Raw genomic sequence first — 27443 nt, forward strand, 5'->3', positions numbered from 1 at the left:
AGTTGCTTCTCATTCTGTCTCCTTGCTTCCGTTTGTCCCGTCCCCAGGAACCGGGCCCTCTCTACTGGCAGAAAATTAAACCGTTTTCTTTCGAAACTTTTCTCTGACACCTGAGTGACCAGTGACAAGCATTGCCCTCCTCAACAGAGAACAGGAGAAGACCACGCAGACCTCCACGAGTGTGTCATCTCAATTGTGCACATTGGGTCAGTATATCAATGTGAAATATTTATGTCGAAGTGTTTTGGGAAGCAGATGAGTAGGCGAGCTGCAGAACAGAGCGCCCTTATACGGAAAGCTGCTAAAGAGGACATTGAGTGAATAGGAGAGATGGTTTCCCTTCTGGGTGATGCTCCCATCACGCACCCGCAGACATTCCCACATTCTGTTTTTCGAACTGCGATTTCGATCAAAAGCACATAATTTCAACACTCACAAAATTCAAACTTTAACAAATTGCTCATCGATGTACTTTGCGGACACCTGGAAAAAGTTCTTCCAAACGTACCTGGGGAATTTCGGTCTGAGGGCTCTTGAACTTTAAGTAGAAGGAAGTTTGCCTCGAGGCTGCATAATATGGAGATGTGTTCCCCATGTTAACTGATAGTGGTTGACCATCCCAGTGCTTCCTAATGCAGAGTTGCCCTGACCCACAGGGAGGTTTCTTTGATAAACTCTCCCGGGGCTTCCAGCCGCACCGTGACGTCATAGGGCGAGCCCCCGGTGATGGCCTGCAGCTGCTGTGACGCAATAATGATGCTGGCCCCGGAACATGAATACAAATTAGTTCATGAGTCACGTGGTACTGAATTATTGGATGGAATGTTCTTTCAACTTCACGGATTTATATGTGAGAGGAGGTAAGTGGGCAGGGCTTACACCTCGGGTCCACTCTTCCTTCACTCTCAACACCCCACACCCACCTCCCATTGTCCCAAGGCACTTTATCCTCTAACCGCCGAATGTGTAACACCTGCCCATTTACCTGCTCCCTCCTGAATATCACAGGGCTCGAACATACCCGCCAGGTGAAGCAGCACTTTACCTGCACATTTGCCACAACCTAGTCTACTGCATTCGCTGCTCACAGTGTGGTTTCCCCAAAGTAGCATGAAGCATAAACTGGGTGACTGTTTCGCAGAACATCTCAATTCTGCCCGCAAAAAAGGCCCTGAGCTTCGGGTTGCCCGCCACTTTAACATGCCACCCTGTTCCCTGGCCAACATCTCTGTCTCAGGCATGCAGCAGTGTTCCAGCAAACCTCAGCTCCAGATGGAAGAACAATGCTTCATTTTCCACTTGAAGACCCTACATGCCCCCTGTCTTCAATATCGAGTTCCATGACTTTAGGGCCTGAAATCCGCCATGTCCTATTCTCTCCTATTCACGTAACGTCGTCTTTAGCAGCTTACCCGTCAAAGGGTGCTCTGTTCTGCACCTCGCCTTCTCATCTGCTTCCCAAAAAACTCAACATGAATATTTCACATTGATATACTGGCCCAATGTGCACAGTTGAGGTGACACACTCGTGGAGGTCTGCGTGGTTTTCTCCTGTTCTCTGTTGAGGAGGGCAATGCTTGTGGTCATGTTCAGATGCGCAGATTTACACGGAAAAGGCAAGAGAATGATACGAATTGAGACACGCGTTTACTTACGGTGTAGAACCAGCAGAGCGAAGGTGGGCCGCATGGCCTCCATCTACGCTGTGACATATGTTATGATTCAGAGTTAAATCACAGTTCGATCAACAGAATGTGGGAATTTAGAAAACAGTTCATATTCACACAGCCTCCATACGTCTGCGAAACACCATATAACACGACAGCAGTGGAGATCTTTGACACCAGTCTCGAACTTGCCTGTCACACGCCAGACGAAAGGGTGAAGGGATCTATGGAAAACACTCCGTGCGGGAAAGTGGAGTGGCGCAGCGGGAGGGTGCTGGGTTCATGTCCCTCGATCAAAACTGTCGTCTGCTATTGCTTTCCTTTGTAACGGTACTCTGTTCTATATCTTGCCTTTGCCTCTGCTTCCCAAATCTTCGAGCATCTGAGCTGAATATGTCACTAAACACGGGCCCAATTTACACAATTGAGGGGAAGTGCTTGTGGAGATTTGAGTTGCTTTCCGCCGGTCTGCTCTGAACTGAATCCTAACACCTCTTCTCTGAAATGGGAATGAGCTGGTGAAGTTGAAACAATTCGAATTCGAATCCCTACAGTGTGGAAACAGGCCCTCCTGCTCAACAAGTCCGTATCAACCCTCCGAAGAGTAACCCGCCCAGACCCGACATTTACTTCTGACTGATGCCCCCAACCTCCCGACCTCTGGGCACTATGGGGCAGTTTAACATGGTCAGTCCACCTAACCTGCACATCTTTCGACTGTGGAAGGAAACCGGAGCACCGCAGGAAACCCACGCAGACACGGGGAGATTGAACAAACTCCACACAAACAAGCCGCACACGGGTAGGATCGAATTCAGGTCCCGTTATGAGACAGCAGGGTTAACCACTGAGCCACAAAGCCACATTATTTGCGGTCGTATTCATTCCCTGCAATAATTCCCCACTCCGGTTCAGACGTGAATGACAGGACGATCAGCATTTCGAAAGCAGCATCACCACACAGACACAGTTCCCATGATGAGGACACATATCACCGATTGGGAATCATCTCGGAGAGATACAAGTGACAGAGAGTCACATGGAAATGATGGACTGAACGGCTTCAGGCTGCGGCGGAATGACGTCACACGTTGATGCCGTCCCTCTCCCTGTCTCTGGGACAGAGCGGCTGAGGGAGAAACAATGGCTCATTTTCAACTTCATCTGGGACAGTTGGGGCTCAGATGTTCACTGCTGCCCGTTCTCAGCAAAGAAACAGACGCCCGTGTTAGAAAAGTCTTTCTGCAGGATTGCTGTGTGAAGACGAATTCTGAACACCGAGCAGGCTGCACACAAATACACTCATATGGATATACCTGAGGGAACAGTTTCCGGTGTCCATTTCTCTCTGTCCCGCCATCACAGCATCTTTCTGTCTCTTTGATTACAGACCTTTGTAATGTAGTTAAAACTTGCCCATTTCCTATGCATTAGTGGAACTGACGTCTCCCATCCAAAGTGATTGCGAGAGAGCAGAAGAGCGAAGGGGCTCTGCCCTCCCCCAGAACAGTTTGCAATTAGAAACAATATGGTTTAATTATCCGCCAGTGGAGAGAGTCCAGTTACTGGGAACGGGACAAACAGCAGCGTCCTGGGCGCAGGGAGACGGAATGAGAAGCAAATGTTGTGGAATCTCTTTGCTGTTTGCGATTCTTGGTGCAACTCAAACGTATTTCACACTGAGCAAGTCTCAGCTGATTCAGGGGAGGGCGCTTGGAGCGTCCGGGGTCAGGGTAGCTCGCGCCGTGCTGGGCTTGTGGCTCGTTGGTCTAGTGGTATGATTCTCGTTTCGGGCCTTCAGTTGGGTGAATTTGCGAGAGATCCCGGGTTCGAATCCCGGACGAGCCCTCGTTTCTTAAGTTGCCTTGTGCAGAAACGCCGGGGTGATTTTCTCAAAAAGCACATTTATTAAACGAGATTGTGCTGCCTGAAGTCGGGATGAGGTCGAGCTCCCATTCCAGCGAACAGGATAAAAGGAAACACTTGCTCAAAGTCAAAACAATCATTGCACATAGTTCGCCCGCGCAGTCCGACTCTGAATGAATCCTCCAGCTGCATTATTGCTCAATTGTGAGCGTGAAATTTCAGGAAGCGGGGAAGTGAAGTGATTGCAGACAGCGCTGAACAGGTTGACGTGAATGGTGCCGTGTATGAGGATTGTCAGCAATGAAGGTAGATTGGAAAGTTGGGACAGTTCTCCTTGGAGAACAGTAGGTTGAAAGCTGGCCTGATTGACGTTTTTCAAGTCATGAGGGTCTAGACACAGGAATAATGGAGTGCAAATGCTCCCACGCCTGAAAGGATCGACAACGATTCAGCAGAGTTTTAAAATCACGAGGAAAAGAAGTAAAAGTGACATTAGGAAGAACGTTTTCGTCCAGGGAGTGATCAGGGTCAGTAGGTGACGCAAACTTCAAACAATTATGGTCCTGAACCCATAGGACAGACGGATGGGAGTGGAAGACAAGAAGAAAGAGAGACACAGAGTGAGCGAGAAAAGGGAGAAAAGTCAGAAAAACAGAAGTTAAGGAAAAACATAGAGAGACTGAGGAAGGGATACAATTCCAGTGGGTCCCAGCTTTCTCTGTGGTTTCATACACTCCCTCTCAACCAGGAGAGACAGGCCCTGCTCCGAGAATCTACGTCAGTCTGGCTGGTTCAGGGACGGTGTTTCGCACACTTGCTTTCATTTTTCACACCATTGAGTGTTGGAGTTGGGACGTCATGTTGAGGTTGTACAGGATGTTGATGAGGCCACTTTTAGTTTCTGTTCATTAATATGTAAATCCCAGAACTACTTTTAAGGTACATTCTCCAGATTTTATAAAAAGAGGTGACATCTCAGCTCAGTCAATGTATTAAAGGTGTGAGGTTTGATTCTGTCTGTATCCCAATCTTGAGTTAGACTGGTTGTATTTTCAAAGTAGGGATTTATAAAATATGACATGGCTTCACTGCCTGCAGATTGCACACTCTTTGAGGAAAACTGAATGTATCTGCAAATATAATTCTGAAAATCCAAATTCACCCCAAAGACTAGTGTGTGCATAAGAGAGTGCGTGTTTGTATGCTTGGTAAAGTGTCATAATTTGGAGATGTCGGTGTTGGACTGGGCTGTACAAGGTTAAAAATCACACAACACCAGGTTATAGTCCAATAGGTTTAATTGGAAGCACTAGCTTTTGGAGCGCTGTTCCATCATCAGGTGGTTGTGGAGGACACAATTGTAAGGCACAGAATTTAGAGCAAAAATTTAAAGTGTGATGTAACTAAAATTGTACATAGGAAAATACCTTGATTGTTTGTTGAGTCTTTCATCTGTTCATAAACCATGAGAGTTTCACTTCTTTCATATGTAAATAGAGTCATAGAGATGTACAGCATGGAAACAGACCCTTCGGTCCAACCTGTCCATGCTGACCAGATATCCCACCCCAATCTAATCCCACCTGCCAGCACCCTGCCCATATCCTTCCAAACCCTTCCTGTTCATATACCCATCCAAATGCCTCTTAAATGTTCTCAGGTTAACTGTAACAATTTGTGTTAGCTAACATCAAATGTTACAGTTAACCTGAAAAGTAACTTATGTAAATCACAAAACTTCTTAAAATTTACATCTGAAAAATGTGAAACTATCATGGTATTCGAACAGATGAAAGATTCAACAAACAATCAAGGTATTTTTTAATGTATAATTTCAGCTTCATCACACTGTAAACGTTTGTTATAAATTCTGTGTCTTATAACTGTGTCCTCCACAACCACCTGATGAAGGAGCGGTGCTCCGAACGCTAATGCTTCCAATTAAACCTGTTGGACTATAACCTGGTGTTGTGTGATTTTTAACTTGGTAAAGTGTAAGTGTGATGGAGTGTAAGGCTGTGAAAGGCTGTGAAAGGCTGTATTTGTGTGTGTCCCTGAGAGAGACCGTGTGGATAAAAGCGAGAGGTTGCATTTTGGTAAAACAAACAAGGGCAAGACTTGTACAGTAAATGGTAGGGCCCTGGGTCTTGTTGTAGAACAGAGACCTGTTTTGGGGGTGGGGGTGGAGGGGAAGTTTCAGGTACATAGTTCTTTGAAAGTTTCATCACTGGTAGACAGGGTAGTTAAGGTGGTGTTTAGCACACTTGCTTTCATTTTTCACACCATTGAGTGTTGGAGTTGGGACGTCATGTTGAGGTTGTACAGGATGTTGATGAGGCCAATTTTAGTGTACTGAGTACAGTCCTGGTCGTCCTGTTATAGGCAGAATACTATTGGAGAGGGTTTGGAAAAGCTTTTCCAGGATGTTGCCAGGATTGGAGTGTTCAGGTTACATGGAGAGGCTTGGACCTTTTTCACTGGAGCGTAGGAGGTTGAGGGTAACCTTGTAGAAATTTATAAAATCATGAAGGTTGTAGGTAAAGTGATTAGCAAATGTCTATTCCTTAGAGAAGGAGAATTAAAAACTAGGGGACTTTTTTTAAGGTGAGAGGAGAGAGATTTCAAAAGGAACCTGAGGGATAACGTTTTTACACAGACGTTAGTTTGTGAGTGAATGAACTTCCAGAAGTGATAGACGCAAGTATAGTTACAACATTTAAAAAACATTTGGATGGTGTAATGAAGGTGTAAGTGTGTAGTGTACCTTTTGACAGAGAGGAAACGAGCAAGGACTGACTGAAAGCACAAAGCGTGCTGAACAATTTAAAAATGTAACGTTTGGTTGAAACAAATAGCTGGAGTTGTGTTGCCATGGAACAAAAACAAATTCCAATTCGGCCAATCAGTTTAAAGTATGCCCCTGATACCAAATTCCTATCGAACTTGAATTTTACAGTTTGGAATGACACCAAACCAATGAAATGATCTGATGTTTTCGGGTATAAAACCAGACATTTTGAACAGTTAGAGGGGAAACAGCAAAGACAACCAAGCAAGCCGTTAATAGCATTTTAAGTGTGGAACCACCAGCTTTTGTGGGAGGAGTGCATTCCTCAGAAACATTTTGGAGGAATACTGTATAACTGTGAGACTGAAAACAGTTTTCCCACTGAACGTTAAACAGACACTGAGAATGTAAAACATTATAAATTGAACTTGCCAACATGAACCAAACTTTGCAGAGAAAGGAAATTTCCTGGGACGGAAGAGGTTGATAGCAGTCAATAATTGTCAGATTATTTGATGAAGATAACAGCTGATATGGGGTGATTACTGGGGATCCCAGAAGATTTGTATAGAACGTAAAAAATCTTTAATTAGGTTTGAAACATTGTTTTGTGTTTTGATTGATAAGGTTTATCTAAAGGAAGAAATATGCTAACTTTAAAAAAAATCAAGGTTAAGGAGGGACAGATTGATTGTTTGAGGACAGATAAAAAGACATTTATTGACATTGAGGTGGGAGTAGAGCTCAGAGTGATACAATTCTAAAATTTCACTCTGTGAATGAATGGAAAACTGATTAAAGATTGGCTCCTGGTCTTATACTTCACCAATTAAAATTGCTGGTTTGACAACTCTTGTAATTATAGAATCCCTACAGTGTGGGAGCAGGCCATTCGGCCCATCGAGTCCACACTGACCCTCCGAAAAGCATCCCACCCCATAACACATCTCTGCACACTGTGGGGCAATTTAGCACGGCCAATCCACCCTAACCTGCCCATCTTTGCGACCATGGGCGGAACCTGGAGCACTGAAAGGAGGGCAAAGGAATGTGCAAATCCCACACCAACAGTCGCCAGATGGTGGGATCGAATCCGGTTCCTTGCAGTGTGAGGCAACAGCGCTAACCACTGAACCAGCGAAACGGCTGATTTGTAAAACATTGAGAATAGCTAAAATGTTGTATTTAGAAACATCAATAACGTCTGAAAGCATATTCAATTGCTTTAAAAAAAACTGCAGACATCTTTCTGAAACTTGCAGTTAAGCCACAGTTGAGAACAGGCTGTGAGGGAGGAATGACCTATTCCTAGTCTTGTGAAATTGGTTCAGAATATGTAGAAATAGAGTCATAGAATTGCAGAGCACAGAAACAAACCTTTTGGTCCATGCCGACCACATATCTGAAATAAATCTAGTGGTCTGTATGCCAGTATTTGGCTCATCTCTCTCAACCCTTCCTATTCATATACAGGCCTTTCCAGAACCCATCCAGAAGCCTTTCACATGTTGTAAATGTACCAGCCTTGACACACGGCCTCTGGCAGCTCATTCCATACACGTACTATGCTCTGCGTGAAAATTTATCCCATCTGTCCCTTTTAAACCTTTCCGCTCTCACTCTCAGCCGATGCCCCTCTAGTTTTGTACTTCCTCTAACCTGGGGAAAAGACAGACAAAATTGAGCAGCCAGACAAAATTCAAAAACAATAAAATGTTGAGTCTCAGGAAAACAAATTTGTGGCACCAGTCTTTCTTTCTCTCCTATTAGCATTGAGACTGAAAATTTGTCGGTTACACCAACACCTCCACAGGACAGACTACGCATGCTTCTCGGTGTCAGCAAACACTGCGCATGTACGCTGGTGTCAGCAAAGTAGTGCGCATGCTCCTACCTGACAGCGGAGACAGGACGCGACATTCTTTTGATGGACCAATAGAAAGCGCCAGAAGACCGGAAGGAGTGTGGTCTTCCTGCCATTGAGAACGCCCCTATTCTCTGAATGCGGACGTTAGACCATGAATTTGTGAAGCTGTAGTTGCTGTTCTTCTCTCTCTGAATGAAGATTGAGCTTCACCTCAGACTGCAACTTTCCTCTGTCCAACATCTGTGAGTACAACACACTCTTTTCTCACCCCCTTTTCCATTTTATTTTTTCATTCTGGAGTTCAGTTCTTGACTTGCAGCAAAGTTGGTTCAGGTCTGTGTCTTAATTGGCAAACACATGGCAAATGCAGTTACACAGTGTGAAGTTATAGTCTTTCCTGTAAAATAAAAATAGAAAGGAGATGCATTGTTTAAATGGTGATATATTGGGATGTGGGACAAGTGAGAACTGCAGACGCTAGAGATCAGAGTCGAAATATGTGGCGCTGGAAAAGCACAACAGATCAGGCAGCATCCGTGGTGCAGGGCAGTCAATGTTTTGGGCAAAAACCATTCATCAGGAATGATGTGTGGACGTACAAAGGTGCCTCAGCTACCTTCTACTCAGGCTTTCTATCCCAGTCAATGCCAGTTGTCAGACAAGTGCAGCAAGCAATGAGCAAGGCAAGTGGTGTATTAGCAAGAGGAATTGAGTTCAGAAGTGGGGATGTCTTCGTGCAGTTAGGGGGTCATTGAATATATTCAAAGCTGAGTTTATCTGACTTTTGAATGTTAAAATTAGTTATGGGGGAAGGCAAGGAAATGTTTTTTAAAATATTTTATTAGAAACATTTTCAAATCTTTTACAAAACATCTATAGACAAAAAAGAACAATACCAAAATACAGAAAGATAGAGGCAGTACAATAATGTCATATCATGATACTATTAATAATGAACTAACTACTATTCTACCAGAACAACTTTACCTGCTTAGCTTAAACTAAACTTCAATCAAATTTAAAAAATAAATTAAACTGAATTCAAATTAAATTACATCACATTATTTTATTCTATTTAACTCATTACACCTCCACTGAGGCTCCCATCCCTGGGAGCTCCAGTTATTGTACCCATATTCTTTTCCCCCCAGCCTCCCTTCCCAGGGCCCCACTGGTGCCCAAACTGATTCCCATGGCATACCACGGCCCTAATCAATATTGCTGATAAGTCTGCATCCATATAATTTAGAAAGGTTTCCATGTCTTATAAAACCGCCCTGTTCAGTGGTGCACCATATTCATGTGGTAGTCTTGGGGGAGATGCTCCATCACTAGCCGACGCCACCCAGTAAGACCTGGGGTTTTTTCCGCTGTCTATTTAATTAAAATGTTCTTCCTTGTATAGTGGGTAAGAATGTTACATAGTCTCTTCCTATGTTTCCCCGGGAGAGGGCAAATTTGCTAACCCCAGAAGAAGAAATGCCAGATCCACTTTAACTTCAATCCCGAGGATGTCCTTCGGCTCCCTTACTATAGCACTCCAGTAAGTCTGGACCTTAAAACATGACCAATAGCAGTGTGTGAGAGTGCCTATAATAATTTTACATTTGGGACAACCTGGTGATACTCCTCTCTTGAACCTAGCTAGCCTTTCTGGCGCCATATGAGCCCTGTGTAAAATCTTCAATTTCAAGGCCTGTGCTTTGTTACGTATTGAAATTTTGCTCACATTTTCCCATATTTCTTTTCGATACTTCCAATGAAGTATCCTCTCGGAGTTCCTGATTCCACGTCCTACAGGTTCCCTCCACGTCCCCTAAGGCACACCCCTTTTGTAAATAATACAAAGTACTGACTGAAAGAACACCAGCACACTCGAGTACTCTTTTCTCCACTTCTGACCTGTAAAGCTGAGCAGGGACCATCATCTTTTTCTGTATATAACCCTTATCTGAAAGTACCGGAATAGGTACAATCCATATTTCTGACTTAGCTGGCTAAATGACATCAAGACCTCCCCCTTGAATAAATCTCCCAGACAGGAGATTCCCTTATTCTCCCATGACCTAAAGCCGGAGTCCATTGCCCCAGGTTTAAATCCTTGGGCTCCCACCAATGGGGTAAACGGTGAGGTCTTAAGCCAATTGCCCTCATCTTGCCTCATTATCCTCCAGGTTTTCACTGTATTTAAAATGATTGGACTCTTATACTGCTCGGTCATGGATTTCATCTTATTCATAAATAATTAGGAGACAACGTAACTGCGAGGCTTCAACATCAAGCCAAATTGACCCCGAATCACCCCCATGCCCCGCCACCCAGATAGGGGAACAAAGTGCATATTTGATGTCTCCAAGTCCAGAAGGTTCACCCCACTCCCTCACCCTGCGAGAGCTGAAATTTGGTAAACTTAATTAGGGTGCGCCTGCGACACCAAATAAAAGAACCGAGCCAACCATTGAGCCTCCGTAATACTCATCTGGGTAGCAACAACGGGAGCATTCTCAAGGGTTACAACAGGCAAGGAAGAACATTCATTTTATTCAGGGCTATTCGGCGTAACCATCATAACGGTAACCCTTCCACTGCTGCAAATCCTGCTTTATCCTCTCGAGTAATTGTACATAGTTAGCTTTATACAGCTGGTGGAAGGCAGGAGTAATAAAAATTCTCAAATACAAAAATCCTTTTGACAACCATCTAAACAGGAACTGCATTCCATCCTTCAGATCAGGCACCTCCACTAATCCCCCCACCGGCATGGCTTCCGATTTTGTAAATTTGATCCTGTAGCCCGAAAAACAGCCAAATAAATTAATTGTTTGAATCAAATCGAGAAACTGACTCCTCCAGATTGGCCAAGAACAAAAGGACGTCATCAACATATTGGGTAATCTTATGCTCCCCATTCCCACCTCTGGCCCCACTATTTCAGGATCCCTCCTGATCGCCTCAGCTAATGGCACAATTGCCAAGATAAATAGCAGTAGTGAAAGAGGACATCCCTGTTGACTCCCTCTCCCCATATGAAAGTTATCAAACTTAGTGCCGTTTGTGATGACTGCTGCCTTAGGATCATTATACAACACCACTACCCGTCTAGCAAAATGCTCAGGGACCCCAAACAAGTACAGTCATTCCATCCGGTCAAATGCCTTGTCTGCATCTATGGAAACCACCGAAACCAGGATCAATCTTTGTGGCATACCTGCACTATGTTCAGTACCCTCCTGATATTATTGGAGGAGCTACAGCCGTTAAAACCCATCTGATCATCTTTCATAATACAGGGCAACATCTTTTCCAACCTCAGGGCCGGCAACTTGGGTAGGATTTTAAAATCTACATTCAACAGTGAAATGGGTCTGTATGAAGCATATTCTTCGGGCTCTTTCTCCTTCTTTAAAATGAAGGAGATATTAGCCTCCATAAGAGAGGGCGGAAGACAAACCTATGTGTCTGAATAGCTATACATCCTCAGAGATGGCATTTATGAATTCCTTATGGAATTCACTTGGGAACCCATCTGACCCCGGTGCATTGCTATCTGGAGATGCTTTATTGTTTCCTGCACCTCCTGTATCATCATTGGTGCATTCAATAGGGAAACCCGTTCCGCCTTTATACTAGGGAGGGGCAGGTTGTCCAAATTCAAACAGTCTTTGTTTGGCAAAGGAGACCGTTTTTTGGCACCTGTGTGTGCAATGAGTCGAGAGCAACCCTGAGAGCTGCAGCTTGACCAGTGAAGTCCTAATATAATATACTTCCTCAGCATCTATTGTTGCTCCTCCCTCGGCTTCCTTCTATTTGTTTAATATGAAATAACTAGGCCTCATAAATATGCCTTAGTGGCCTCCCACAGTATTGCCGGATTACTGGCCTTACTTGAGTTGATATCCCAGAAGACCCTGAACTTTCTTCTGATGTACTCAACGAATTTGCCATTCCTTAACAGGAATGGGTCTGTGCGCCAGTGCCGTGCATCCATTCCACCACCCTTGATTTTACAATCTAAATACGCTGGCACGTGGTCTGAGACAGCTATCTGCCCAATTTTACAAGCCAGTGTTTTATCCAAAATATCTGATGACATAAAAAAGCAGTCAACTCGTGTGTGACACTTGTGTTGGTTGGAACAGAAAGTAAAGTCCCTTCCATTCAGGTGGCGATGTCTCCACACATCCACTAACCCCAACTCCTCACACTGGGGCAGCACGGTGGCTCAGTGGTTAGCTCTGCTGCCTCACAGCACCAGGGACCAAGGTCCGATTCCGGCCTTGGATGAGTATATGTGGAGTTTGCACATTCTTCCCGTGTCTGCGTGGGTTTCCTCCGGGTGCTCTGGTTTCCTCACACAGTCCAATGATGTACAGGTAAGGTGAATTGGACATGCTAAATTGCCCATGGTGTTAGGTGCATTAGTCAGAGGGAAATGGGTCTGGATGGATTACTCTTCGGAGGGTCAGTGTGAACTTGTTGGGCCGAAGGGCCTGTTTCCACACTGTAGGTAAACAAATCAAACCAATCATGTCCTCCTACTGCTTAGATCGTGCAATCATACATGCGAGGCCCCTTGTCACCCTGTCTACTTCAGGATCTATGAGGAGATTAAAATCCCCTCCTATGATAGTGCTGTGCACCCCCAAGACTCATCATTTTAGCAACTCCATCAGTTAGAAATGTGAGAGGGTGCACATTGGGGGGGGGGGGTGGGGAATACACATTCAGGACGCCATACTCTTATCCATGTAGTTGATCTTTAAGAATGATGAACTGTCCAATTTCGTCCTTAATTTTCTCAATTACCTGAAAAGGGAGGTTCCTTCTTATCAGTATAGCCAGTCCTCTACTCTTAGGGCATTCTTCTCCTTTAGCTCTATCATAACTCCCCCACCACCCTACCTCACCTTGCCCACAGCAAACATCCTGGATCCTTCCAACCGAGGCTGTGCCCTAACCCCAGGCAATTCACAGATGAACAAAAAACACGTTATTTACATTCTGAGAGTTAAAAATGGATGCCCATTCCCCCCCCCGCCCCCGCCACACACACACCCCTTCTCCATATATCTTAACCACAGGTATCGCCACCCCCAAACCAAAACCAAAAGGACAGCAGTTAAAACAAAAGTCCTCGCATAATGCACAACTGACCGATATACTAAATAATTCCGGTTTTACATCAAGGCAGTATGGAGAAGCCGATAACCACGAAAAAAATGGAGAGAGAGAAAAGAAAAGATGGGACAGAAAGAACTGCACCATTGTCTGTATCGATGGCCCCATCCCAACCTGAGTTCTTGAATTCAGAGAATTCACAAAGTCCTTCACCTTTTCTGCTGAATCAAAATGATATACCGCCCCCCCATGAGCAAAATGTAACACGGCCAGGGACCTCAAGGAACAGTGAATGTTCAGATCCCTTAATTTTCTCTTAACTTCATCAAAAGCCCTTTCTCTTCTTAATTCTGGCTCCTGAGAAGTCCTGAAAAGATATTATTCTTGAGCCTTTAATGCACAAAGCCTGTGGATCTCTTCCCAGTCTTCTTGCTGTTTCAATCATTAACTGTTTTTCTTTATAATGCAGGAGTCGCACAAGGACCATGCGGGGGCGTGGGTCTGGTCCTGACCTGTACATTGCAATCCGGTGGGCCCGCTCCAAACTCAACAGGCCCGACTCCAACTCCAGCCCTAAGAACATCAGGAACCACTTCTCCAGGATTCCAATGAGGTCTTCGCCTTCCTCACGTTCCAGAAGACCCACGAGCTGTAAGCTTTTTCTCCTACTTTAGTTTTCCAGGGCGTCCACTTGCTCCTGAAGGACCCGAACCTGGTCTTCCAGCGTTTGGATCCTTCCTCCTGAGACCTCCGCCACGGTCCTCTCCTCTGCTGCCTTTACTCTTTGGGCCAACATTTGAATTTCCTGACCATGCTTTTCCAGCGTGGCAGATAGTGGTTCCACTGCTGCTTCAATCTTATCTCGGAATTTGCCAAACTCCGAGAGTAACTGCTGCTGCCCCATTAAATCCAAGGGGACTGCCCTGGGAGTTTGAGCAATGGCGCCAGGCACCCCCGATGTAGTAGGTGAGTGCCCTGCCTGCTGCACTCCTTTTGGCCCCTTTCCTTCATTTGCTTTCATCCTGGTCTTAAAGCTGTCAAACCACAATTTTAGCAGCTCCAGATGTTCACTAAGTTTATAGGAGTATTTTTTTCTCCTAAGGATGGTTAACGAGGGGGTGGGGGGTAAATGTCCACATTGCCATAGGATATAGCACAGAGCCCAACACAGCAGACCACTCAGACCACCGCCATCTTGGATCTCCAAGAAAATGGTTTTCAGACCCCAGTAGAGAACAGCTACAGGATCCTACAGCACAGAAACAGACCCTTCAGTCCAACTAGTCCATGCTATGTTCTCAAATTAAACTGGTCCATTTGCCAGTGATTGGCCCATATCCCTCCGAACCTTTCCTTTTCATGTACTTATCAAAATGTCTTTTAAACATTGTTACTGTACCTACATCCACCACTTCCTCTGAACATTGATTCCACACACTAACCACTTTCCTAAAAAAACGATTCTCCTCATGTCATTTTAAAATCTTTCTCCTCTCCCCTTCAAAATTTGCTCCCTCATCTTGAAACCCCCACCCTCGGGAAAGGACACCTGCTGGTCACCTCATCTATACCCCTCACAATCTTATAATCCTCTATAAAGTCACCTCTCAACCTCCGACACTCCAGTGAAAAAACATCTCAACCTATCCACCCAGATGTAAGTATATTCCTATCCAGTTATGATCTGTTCAGTGCTGGTGCAGGCTCGAAAAACCAAATGGTCTACCCCTGCTCCCAATTCTGTCACACTGTGTGAGACCATAAGACATGAGAACAGAAATTACGCCATTCAACGCATCGAGTCTGCTCCGCCATTCAATCATGGCTGATAAATTTCTCAACCTCATTCCCCTGCTTTCTCCCCATTACCTTCGATTCCCTTGATACTCAAGAAGATATCTATCTCAGTCTTAAATATACTCGGTGACCTGGCCTCCTGTGGCAATGAATTTTATAGATTCAGCACTCTCTGGCTGAAGACATTTCTTCTTATCTCCATTCTGAAAAGTCTTCCCCTTACTCGAAGGCTGTGCCCTGAAGTTCTAGATTCTCCTACCAATGGAGACATCTTGTCAATGTCCACTCTGTCCTGGCTGTTCAGTACTCTGTCTGTTTCAGTTAGACCCCCCCCCCACCCCCGAGTGTGGGCCTGTTAATCAGCATGGACCAGACCCTTCAGGATGAGGTACAGAGGAATTAGGTTCAGCAAAGTGAGAGTGGGGTAGAGTCTGAGGGATGGAGATTTTCAGCTTTCTGTGAATGAAAGAGGAAAGAAGGTTTGATATAAATTAGAATTGATGAGATAGGCTGATGGGCCAAGGAGTGGCAGATGGAGTTTAATTTAGATGAGTATGAGATTTTGCGTTTTGGTAAGGCAAATCAGGGCAGGATTTATACACCCAATTCTAAGGTCCTGGGCAGTGAAGCAGAACAAAAAGACCTTGGAGAGCAGGTTCATAGTTCCTTGAAAGTGGAGTAGCATGTAGATCAGATAATGAAGGAGCTGTTTGATATGCTTTCCTCCATTGGTCAGTAAATTGAGTTAGACCATGTTTTGGAATACCACACATATTTCTGATCTCCCTGCTGCAGGAAAGATGTTGTGATACTTGAAAGAGTTCAGAAGGAATTTACAAGGCTGTTGCCAGAGTTGGAAGGTTTGAGCTCCAGGGAAAGGCTGAAGAGACTGGGTCTATTTTCCCTGGAGTGTTGGAGGCTGAGGGGTGACGTTATAGAAGTTCATAAGGGACATGGATAGGATGCATAGCCAAGATCATTTCCCAAGGGTATGTAAGTCCAAAAGTATAGGGCATAGGTTTGAGATGAGAGGGGGAAGATTTAAAAATAACCTGAGGGGAAACTTCCTCACAAAGATGGTGATGTCTCTGTGGAATGAGCTACCAAAGGAAGAGATGGAGGCTGGTACAATTACAACATATTAAAAGGCATCTGGATGGGTACTTGAATAGGAAGGGTTTTGAGGGATATGGGCCAAATGCTGGCAAATGAGACTGGATTAATTTAGGATATCTGGTCGGTACCATTGATTGGGCCGAAGGGTCTGTTTCTGTGCTGTATGACTCTAATGGTCTTCAGTAAAAGTAGAAGTGTGGTTGTGAAGACTAGACTTCCAGAGTAGTTTTCAAAGATGTTTTGCCCTGACTGGGAGCAGAAGTTACAATGAAATCTTTCATTTGTGAGACAGCAACTGAGTGAGGGAGCACATCTGGAATTCTGGTGGAAAGTGGGAATTCATTGCACTGTGGGGATGAAGTGCTTTCAGGTTTACTGGCAGTTCGTAGAGTGTGCTGAGTGGAGAACCTAGCGAAGGGTTAGGTGGGTTTTTGTTTTAAACTGCTCATTTCATTCAGCCTTCAACATTGTATTTCCAACACTGTCCATCAGAAGGTGCAGTGAATCAGTAACTGGTATCGTTAGAAGCCTTACGATTTTCAGTACTGCAGGTATTTCATTGTTTCATCAGCATTGTAAAGGTTACAGGCAGCAGTGGGAGGTGTGGGCTGGATTCACTCGAAATGATTAAGCAGTTACAGAACACACATACGAGAGGACAGGGTGGGACTTGTCTTTCGATTTGCAGAAAGTGAGAGGTTCTGGGAGCTGTCATCCGGAGCGCGCACAACCTTGGTAAATCATTGAAGCCCAAGGTGTGGAATCAGGCCATTCAGCTCATAAAGGTAACGCTGATCCCTCTGAAGACCATGCCACCCAGACCCACCCCCACCCCACCTATCCTGTCCTGTCATTTCTGCTGGTGAATTAGACTAGGACTAGGGGACATGGCTTCAAGATTAGGGAGAGTAGATTTAGGACAGAGATGAGGAAGAATTGCTTTCCCTGGAATGTGGTGAATCTATGGAATTCTCTGCCCAAGGAAGCAGTAGCAGCAGCTTTATTAAATATATTCAGTATATAGTTTGCTGGGTTATTGCATTATCGGGAATTAAAGGGTAGTTGGTACAATGTAGATAGGAGGAGCTGAGATGATGATCGTAATGAATGGCAGAGCAGGCTGGATGGGCCAAATGGCCTACTCCTGCTTCTATTACTGTGAAACTATAACTGTGCATTTCCCTTGGCTAACCCACCTAACCTGCACATCCCTGGGCACAATGGGCAATTTAGCATGGCTAATCCAAATCAAGGCCAGTGAGCAGTGTGGTGATGTGGAAAATGAATGTTAGAGAACGATAAAAAGGGACAAGGAGGATAAAAGTACCAGCAATCAAAGCTGGATTCAAAAGATCACAAAAAATAAAAGTAAAAGCTGAATGTGTGCTGCATTGTAATAAAAGTGAATGAATTGGCTGCACACATTGAAGAGAATAATTATAATCTGAGACTCCTTACAGAGAAGTTTAATGGGAAGCTCGGTAAAGGTAGATGGTTGGCATTGTTAATCAAAGCACTGATCACAGGGTAGTCTGGTGTCAGCTCGGATTTCAGGTCCTGATTTCTCTGTCCTCTTTGATCTTCCTGTTCCCACAGAGTAAGGTGTCGTATCTCCTCAGCTCTGCTGGGTTTTTGCTGAAGCTTTGACCCCCTTTTCCACCTTCCAGAACAATAAAACATTCAGTCACTCTAGGCCCAACCCACATTGCTCCAGCCTGTCAACCATCCAGACAGAGAGACTCATCGTAGTGGGGAATAAACAAGAAAAATGAAACAAAATTAGAAATAAATAGGTGAGTGTGTTTAATGTTTGTTCATTGGGAAGTAAGCCAGAAATAAAGGTCTCCCAGGATTCTTATGGTACCCAACTTGAGGAATTCTCTCTCCCTTACATCTAACTATTAGTACCCAACTCTGATTTATAACAACATTTACAGAAATAAAGCATTTGTTATCAAACAGACAGAGATAAACAGCATAGACATAGACATTTGCTTTCTCTCATGCACGCACACATGCATATAAGTGTACAGGGTGAATTTGTATTTGCAGAATTATATTTATGGATACATAGAACATTACAGCGCAGTGCAGACCCTTCGGCCCTCAATGTTGCACCGACCTGTGGAACCAATCTGAAGCTCATCTAACCGACACTATTCCATTCTCGTCCATATGCCTATCCAATGACCATTTAAATGCCCTTGACGTTGGCGAGTCTACTACTATTGCAGGCAGTACGTTCCACACCTCTACTACTCTGAGTAAAGAAACTACCTCTGACCATCTGTCCTATATCTATCACCCCTCAATTTAAAATTATATCCCCTCGTGCTAGCCATTGCCATCCAAGGAAAAAGGCATTCACTGTCCAATCAATCTAACTCTCTGATTATCTTATGTCTCAGTTAAGTCATCTTACAATCTTCTTCTCTCTAACCAAAACAGCCGCAAGCCCCTCAGCCTTTCCTCCTAAGACCTTCCCTCCAAACCAGGTAACATCCTAGTAACTCTCCTCTGAACCTTTCCCAAAGCTTCCACATCCTTTCTATAATGCGGTGACCAGAACTGTACGCAATACTCCAAATCTGGCCGCACCAGAGTTTTGTACAGCTGCAGCATGATCTCATGGTTCTGAAACTCAATCCCTCTACCAACAAAAGCTAACACACCGTATGCCTTCTTAACAGCCCTATCAACCTGGGTAACTTTCAAGGATCTACGTACTTGGACACCAAGATCTCTCTGCTCATCTATACTACCAAGAGTCTTACCATTAGCCCAGTACTCTGCATTCCTGTTGCTCTTTCCAAAGTGAATCACCTCACACTTTTCTGCATTAAACTCCATTTTCCACCTCTCAGCCCAGCCCTGCAGCTTATCTACGTCCCTCTGTAACTGACAACATCCTTAGTCAGTATCCACAACTCTACCGACTTTAGTGTCATCCGCGAATTTACAAACCCACCTTCTATGCCCTCATCCAGGTCATTAATAAAATGACAAAGAGCAGTGGACCCAAAACAGATCCTTGTACCTTACTAGTAACTGAACTCCAGGATGAATATTTCCCATCAACGACCACCCTCTGTCTTCTTTCAGCTAGCCAATTTCTGATCCAAACATTTGATTTTATTCAAAAAATGCGCAATCTGCTGGCAGTCAATGCAGTCAGTGCATGCATATAATATTTTGTAAACTTCACTTTGGAAACAGAACTTGTCAGATTCAACATTGGGATACAGACTGACTGTGACCTCATACCTTTAATGCATTGTCTGAGCTGAGGTGTCACCTTTTGTTACAAAACTTATGTTATCTCGAGAAGGTGATTTGTAAGAAGTTCTGAGATTTACATATTAATGATACCTACAACCCATTCTAAAAGACTAAAGACAGATGGTTTGCCACGTCTGTATGTTTAGTTTCTCACTGGTGTTGGTGTCAATGCCTTGACCCCGTGTCTGGATGTTTCTAAAGACGCTGTATTGCAGTTTTATCCTGAACTTACAGTTTTTCTTTGCTTCCCAAAATCAGATCTGCTCACACTGAGCAGTATCCCAATGTCGTGAAAGATGTTAACTTTCAGGTAGAGTTATTCAAAAGCGATGTTTTTTTTTAACTTTTTTGGCACTGTAAGATCCTGAATTAGCATCCTTCAGGAAAATTAGAGTGGAGTGAGAATGGATAGGGGGAGAGACATTGGGATGGTGCTTTCAATTTTGTGGAATAACAAAAGAAAAGATTGTTCTGCAGAAAAAGAATTGCTTGTTCTGAATTTCTACCCTGGACTGATGTTAAAGTGGAGATTTAAGACCACCCAGGGAATCCCTTGTGGACTCAGACCTGTAAAGCCTCCCTCTTGGTTCGTCCTGGAAATCGTACTGTTTGGAAGTCTGGAATAAAAACCTGTTTTGGACAGTTTAGTATAATTTTAGTTATCCTCTTTATTCACTGAAAGCATCACTGTGCCAACATAACATTGATTCCTATAAGGTAAACTAACTTGGTTCTAATAATCTAGGAGAGTAGGTTACCAGCTGTTCAATTGCACAGCAGGCTACCCCAATGTATTGATACAAAGTGGCTTCCTTTGTACAATATTTTGAAAAAGAAATTGCATGTTCTTAATTAGACAGATAATAGTGAAAGACAATAATTCATAAGGAAGAAAAGCGAATTGACAGGTCTGTGAAGCTTGACTAATCACTCCGACAGGCCCTAAGCCATTCGTCAGGTGGGATAAACAGCTGAGTTAGGCGCCTGCTAGTGAGATAAACTCCTCTCATAAAGAGGTACCAGTCTCAGCTAATTGGAGAGTTCACAAGATAACCTTGCACAGCTCACATTGTCAGATACATTTCTTTTATAAAACAGCTTCTTAGTAAGGAGGGCAAACGTTCAATCATAAAATGGCTTCCCGACACATTGTGCAAGAATCTCTTCAATATTCGACCTTGAATAATTTCTAAGCTAGGAGCAGACTCCTGCTTTTTAAGCACTAAACCATTCTGTACCTGAGGCAGAGATGTTACCGTAAGGTTGCACTCAAACTGATTCATTTGTCTTCGAATGAAACATGCCTACTTTTCAAGTTTGTGATTCAAATTCAAATAAGACATAAGATCTAATTAGTTAGAATTGACAGTGGGGCAGTCCGTAAAAACAGCAAGTAATTTAAAGCTTTATCAGTATTTCCTTTTATAGAATTTGCATTTCATAACCAGAATTGGCTTCTCAAAATGCAATTAAATTCGATCCATACCAGCTAAGCACTAAGAGTTAATTTTCTACTGGATTCAACAGCCTCAGCACTAAAATGGTGTCTATCTCTAGTGTCCTTTTGAACTCTCAAGTCAGGGTTTTGTAACAGCAAAGATTTATTTTCTCTGTGACTGCCCTTCTTGCAAGGGGTATACAAATCCATTATAATTGACAGCAACTGAGTGTTAATTACAAAGTTTTTGATAGTACCGAGTTTCATTTCAGGGTCAGAACCAAACACTGTCATTAATTTCACAAGGGAACGGCTGTGAATGTTATCACTTGGTGTCCTGTTCAAACAGATTCACCGATGCTAAGGCAAACCTTCTTAATTGTCTTACAGCATCCTGTTATCACTTGGTAAGCCCAGGTGTCCCTATCTTTTACATTCTTTAAGATGCCCCCCTTTTCTGAGCCTTGCTGTCTGTCTATTTTCTGGTGTAATAAGTGTGTTCTATAATTCATCATTACATTTAGTCTAAATGTTTAAAGACAAGTTTTAAGGCTATAGACCTTCTCAGTGACAATGATGACTTTTATAGTCTCTTTTTACAGAGTATTTGATCTGAAAACTGAAGTTTAAAAATCAACAGATGAAGGGCTTATGCCCAAAACGCCGACTCTCCTGCTCCTCAGATGCTGCCTGACCTGGTGTGCTTTTCCGCACTTTTTGACTCTGACTCTCCAGCGTCTGCTGTCCTCAATTTCAAGTCAATGTTTGACAGTCATTCAGTCCATTGGGACTGGAACGAGTTTTGACTAAGATTCTGTGAGAAGGAGCAAAGTCTTTTGGTCCCTGCTTCAGTACGTTTTCAGCATCAATGGGACTGAATGAGAGACCCTACTGTTACAGCGTACTGAGTGTGGAACCGAAAACAGTTATCCAGCCTGGAAAGAGGAATTCACGGCAGGGAGGGACTGTACACGTGTTTGTGTGCCGCTGAAGCTTCAGCCATGGAGAAACCAGAGGAATCCCGCTCATTGGAGAAACCTTGGAAGTGTGGCGACTGTGGGAAAGCCTTCCATGTCCCGTCTGTCCTGGAGGCTCATCAGCGCAGTCACACTGGGGTCAGGCCATTCTCCTGCCCTGAGTGCGGGAAGGGGTTCAGCAGTTCCTCCACCCTGCTGAGGCACCGACGGGTCCACACAGGGGAGAGGCCCTTCAGCTGCCCTGAGTGCAGGAAGGCTTTCAGCAATTCCTCTGACCTACTGAAGCACCAGCGGGTCCACACCGGGGAGAGGCCATTCGCCTGCCCAGAGTGTGGGAAGGGGTTCAGCAGTTCCTCCGCCTTGCTGACCCACCGGCGGGTCCACACAGGGGAGAAGCCCTTCAGCTGCCCTAAGTGTGGGAAGGCCTTCACCCAGGCCTTTTCCCTGCTGAGGCACCAGAGTGTCCACACAGGGAAGAGGCCATTCACTTGCCCAGTGTGCGGGAAGGGGTTCAGCGATTCCTCCGCCCTGCTGACCCACCAGCGGGTCCACACAGGGGAGAGGCCTTTCAGCTGCCCTGAGTGTGGGAAGGCCTTCACCCATGCCTCCAACCTGCTGACCCACCGGTGGGTCCATACCAGGGACAGGCCCTTCAGTTGCCCCGAGTGTGGGAAGGCCTTCAGCAATTTCTCCCACGTGCTGATCCACCGGCGGGTCCACACCGGGGAGAGGCCATTCGCTTGTCCTGAGTGCGGAAAGGCCTTCAGCAATTCCTCTGACTTACTGAAGCACCAGCGAGTCCACACTGGGGAGAGGCCCTTCAGCTGCCCTGAGTGCGGGAAGGCCTTCACCCAGGCCTGCAACTTGCAGAGGCACCAGCGGGGGCACCAGCGTTCCCAACAATCGGATTCTGCCGGTGAGGCTGCTGTGGGTCACCCCCAGGACTGAACCTCCTGCCCAGTCTGACAGTGGGAGAGTTGGTGCTTGTTTTGTTTTCTGCTGGACTGTACCCACTCCCACGGTGGCTCAGTGGTGAGTAGCATTGCCTCACAGTGCCAGGGACCCGGCTTTGATTCCACTGTTGGGGCAACTATCTGTGTGGAGTTTGCACATTCTCCTTCTGTGCCTGCGTGGGTTTTCTCTGGGTGTTCCGGTTTCCTCCCACAGCCCAAAGGTGTGCAGGTAGGGTGGATTGGTGAAGTTAAATTGTCCCAGTGTACAGGGATGTGTAGGTGTGGTGCATTAGTCAGGGGAAATGTCGAGTAATAGGGTAGGGAAATGGGTCTGGGTGGGTGACTCTTCAGAGGGTCAGTTTGAACTTGTTGGGCTGAAGGACCTGTGTCCACACTGTAGGGATTCTGTGATTCTATGAACTTTGATCCATTGGGTGCTACTGCTCATTGAGCCCAGGACTGCACGTTCCCACTGAAACAATCTGCACAAACCAAAGCCTGTGAGACCAATGGAGCAGAAGTTAGGCCATTCAGCCCATCGAGTCTGCTCTGCCATTCGTTAGAGACAAAAACAAGCTGCAGATCCTGGAATCCAAAGTAGACAAGCAGGAGGCTGGGAGAACACAGCAAGCCAGGCAGCACCAGCAGTGAAGTCAGTGTTTCAGGTATTAACCCAAATCATTGACTTCTCCACCAGAAATGATTTACCAGGATGTTGCCGAGAGTTTGGGCTACAGGGAGAGGTTGAATAGATTGGGGCTGTTTTCCCTGAAGTGTCAGAGGTTGAGGGGTGACCTTATATGGGTTTATAAAATCATGAGGAGTATGGATAGGGTAAATAACAAGGTCATTTCCCTGGAGGTTGGGTAGTCCAGAACCAGAGGGTTTATGGTGAGAGGGGAAAGATTTAAATGGGACCTAAAGGGCAACCTTTTCATGCAGGGGGTGATGCATGGATGGAATGAGCTGCCAGAAGATGTGGTGGAGGCTGGTACAATGACAGCCTTTAAATAGCATCTGGATGGGGACATGAATAGGAATGGTTGAGAGGGATATAGGCCAGGTGCTGGAAACCGACCCTTTGGTCCAACCCATTCATGCTGACCAGATATCCTCAATTAATCTAGTCCCATTTGCCAGCACCCCTCGAAACTCTTCCTGTTCATACACCCATCCAGGTGCCTTTTGATTAGATTCCCTACAGCGTTAGTACAGGCCCTTCGGCCCAACAAGTCCTCACTGACCCTCCGAAGAGTAACCCACCCTAACACCACAGGCAACTTAGCATGGGACCTCAAGGGACAAGTTTTCACACAGAGGGTGGTGCATGTACAGAATGAGCTGCCAGGGGAAGTTGTGGAGGCTGGTACAATGACAACATTTAAAAAGCATCTGGATGGGTATATGAGCTAAATGCTGACAAATGGGAGTAGATTAAATGTTGGATGTCTGGTCATTCTGGACGAGTTATACCGAAGGGTCTGTTTCAGTGCTGTACATCTCTACGACCATCTCTACGGCCTCTCGGGTTCACACACAAAGAATCTGTCAGTAACGTTGGGTTTCAGAGTTCGGTTGAAGCAATGTGGTATCTTTTGGAGACTTCGAGTCAAAAGAAATGCACAGCAGGGAAACAGACCCTTCAGTCCAACTCGTCCATGCTGACTGCATATCCCAAATTAATCTCATCCCATTTGCCAGAACTAGTCCGTATCCCTCTAAACTCTTCCTATTCATGTTCCAATCCAGATGCCTTTTAAATGTTGAAATTGTACCAGCCTCCACCACTTCCTCTGGCAGCTCATTCCATACATACACCACTCTCTCCGTGAAAAGGTCTCCCCTCAGGTCCCTTTTAAATCTTTTCCCCCTCATCCTAAACCTCCAGTTTTGGATTCCCCATCCTGGGGAAAAGATTTTGACTATTTACCCTATCTGTGCCCCTCATAATTTTATAAATATCTACCAGGTCACTCCTCAGCCTCCGATGTTCCAGGGAAAAATACCTGCAACTTATTCAATCTCTCCCTGTAACTCAAACCCTCCAACCTCCGAACCATCCATTTAAATCTTTTCTGAACCCTTTCAAGTTTCACTACATCCTTCCTGGAGACACAATTTGCAGGTGTTCAGTGTTATGGACCAGGCCAGATCCCCTCAAAACATTCTGGGAAGGTAGCCCAGACCCTAACGTTTTTTTGTTGTTTTAGGCAGAGGTATCCAGGAGTGATGTAGCTGGTCAAATCACTTGGCTTCCAGGAAAACAATTTATTTACACACCGCCAAATGAAACCTTTGTGACCACTCCACTGACCTGTGTTGCCACCTTCAGGGTACAATCGACTGAACGCCCAAATCTCTAACTCCCCCTCACGAGAGCCAAAAGTCCTCAGTTCTATTGAGAGGGGAAAATTGGATGTCAGTCATCTCTGTATTAGAGAATGCATCATTTAAAAAAAATCTGAGAAGGGCATTCCTGACAGAAGATTCAACAGAAGGTGGCACAGAGTATTCCAAGAGACACGTAACCTGGCTGTAATCTGAGAGACTAAATTCTATTTCTTGTTACAAGAGGGAATTATATTTATTGGATCAGCATATCACGAGAACCTTGTTTTATTCTGAAACAGTCAGTAGTTAGAAGAGATTTATTTGGTTTGTTAATAGTTTAGTTCATCTGTTCACCGTTACTGTTAGATAAATAAATGGATTTTTGTTGATTTTAAAGTGTCAGGGATTTATTTTTAAACATTAGAGCAGGTTACACCACTTTTCACATTAATTTTACAGATTATAGGATGATGCGCTTCTCTTTGGGTGTTTTGGTTTGAGATCTCTGGTGGGGTGGGAGTTGGTGTCAGCTTTCCCTTTCTAACAGTATTGACGTGATGTCATACTGAATGCAGTGGAGTCAATATTAATCCCAGCCTCTTGCTCTGGTTGTGGGTGAATCACCTTAATTTGGCCACTGACTCAGAAACAACACACAGAACCAACTGCTGAAACAATGATTCACACTTCATTGCACGTAGCAACCAAAACTAAAAACCCTCAAGTCAGCAAGTTCAGTCTCACGGCTGCCACCCTCCCCCCACCCGGCTATCACCTGATTGCTGGCAGAATTTAACAGAGTTTCCATCGACAGTGCCCATCTCTGGAAGGGTCAAGGGGTTTGACGCAATATTGTTCTTCCAATACTGCTGCTGCATCGTTCTGGAGCGAGAACGTAGAACAATAGAGCACAGTTCAGACCCTTCAGCCCTCAATGTTGTATCAGCCTTTTATCCAACTTGAAGATGAGACTAGCCTGCACACCCCTCAATTTACTGCCATCCATGTGCTTGTTCAGCAGTCGCTTAAATGTCCTTAAATGTATCTGACTCTCATTCCAACCCTGGAAGTGCATTCCATGCACTCACCATTCAGAGTAAAAAACCTACCTCTGACATCTCCCCTAAACCTTCTTCCAATTACTTAAAAATTATGTCCTATCATTTCTGACCTGGGGAAAAAGTCTCTAGCTATTCGTTCTATCTATGCCTCTCAACATATAGTACACCTCTATAAAGTCACCTCTCATCCTTCTTCGCTCCAATGAGAAAGGCCCTAGCTCCCCCAACCTAAGCCATGCCCTCCATTCCAGGCAGCATCGAGGTAAATCTTCTCTGTACCCTCTCTCAGCTTACACAGCTTCCTGTTGTGGTTCTGTTCGCCGAGCTGGGAATTTGTGTTGCAGACATTTCGTCCCCTGTCTAGGTGACATCCTCAGTGATTGGCAGCCTCCTGTGAAGCGCTTCTGTGATGTTTCCTCTGGCATTTTCCCAACGCATCTTTCCTAAAATTAGGAGACTAAAAGTGAACACAATATTCCAAGTGTGATCTAACCAGTACTCCATACAGCTGCAGGATAACCTTGCAGCTCTTAAGCTCAAACTCCCTGCTAATGAAAGCCATCACACTGTACACCTTCGTAACAAGCTTATCAACCTGGGTGGCAACTTTGAGCGATCTATGGACTTGGACTCCAAGATCCCTCTGTTCCACCACATGGTCAAGAATCCTGCCTTTAACCCCATAGGTTGAACAAACAGAGGAGTTTGGTGAAATGAGAATCATTAGATAAATGCTATTGAGCGAACTGATGGTGCTATGGGCTGGCAAATCTCTGGGTTCAGGTGGATTTCATCATAGAATTTTAAAAGGTGGCTAATGAGTTCATATTTGCATTAATGTTAATTTTCCAAGATTTATTAGATTCAGGCAAGTTTTCCTCAGACTGGAGAGTAACATATTTAATATTTCTGTTCTCGAAGGGAAAGATGTGGTCCCTTGGGTCTATGTGGAAAGAGACCATTTGGCCGATCAAGTCCTGCACCAACCCTCAAGTGCATCCCACCCAGATCCAGACTGCCACCCTACTCCCGTAACCCTGCATTGAGCATGGCTAACTCACCTAGCTTGGACATCCAAGGACATTACACAATCCAGCATGGCTAATCCACCCAACCTACACATCTTTGGACTGTGGAGTCCCCAGTGGAAACTCACAAAGACATAGACAGAACATGCAAACTCCA

The 27443-nt window shown here is 44.8% G+C and overlaps 2 protein-coding genes and 1 non-coding gene across 7 annotated transcripts in view; all 3 read left to right on the forward strand.

Annotated features, from left to right (window-relative positions):
* Positions 1-27443, forward strand: part of LOC140460300 (uncharacterized) — a 749266-nt gene that overhangs the window by 367906 nt on the left and 353917 nt on the right. The window lies entirely within an intron of this gene.
* trnap-cgg (transfer RNA proline (anticodon CGG)) lies at positions 3426-3515 on the forward strand. Its single transcript is given in 2 exon segments — positions 3426-3461; positions 3480-3515. It is a non-coding gene; the product is annotated as a tRNA-Pro (tRNA).
* Positions 8311-27331, forward strand: LOC140460301 (uncharacterized). Of its 5 annotated transcripts, XR_011953971.1 has the most exons (4): positions 9635-9731; positions 13776-13957; positions 21539-22945; positions 27180-27283. XR_011953971.1 is itself a non-coding variant. In XM_072554767.1 (3 exons), the coding sequence occupies exon 3, from the start codon at positions 21938-21940 to the stop codon at positions 22859-22861; it is 924 nt and encodes a 307-aa protein (XP_072410868.1). In that variant the 5' UTR covers positions 8311-8430; positions 13776-13957; positions 21539-21937; the 3' UTR covers positions 22862-25586. The 5 variants fall into 5 exon arrangements, 3 of the variants coding, with proteins under 3 accessions (XP_072410868.1, XP_072410867.1, XP_072410866.1); XM_072554767.1 differs by lacking the exons at positions 9635-9731; positions 27180-27283 and adding an exon at positions 8311-8430 and having other exon boundaries at positions 21539-25586; XR_011953972.1 differs by lacking the exon at positions 21539-22945 and having other exon boundaries at positions 27180-27331.

Source organism: Chiloscyllium punctatum, chromosome 36 (genome assembly GCF_047496795.1).
Source record: "Chiloscyllium punctatum isolate Juve2018m chromosome 36, sChiPun1.3, whole genome shotgun sequence".
NCBI classification, from domain to species: Eukaryota; Metazoa; Chordata; class Chondrichthyes; order Orectolobiformes; family Hemiscylliidae; genus Chiloscyllium; species Chiloscyllium punctatum.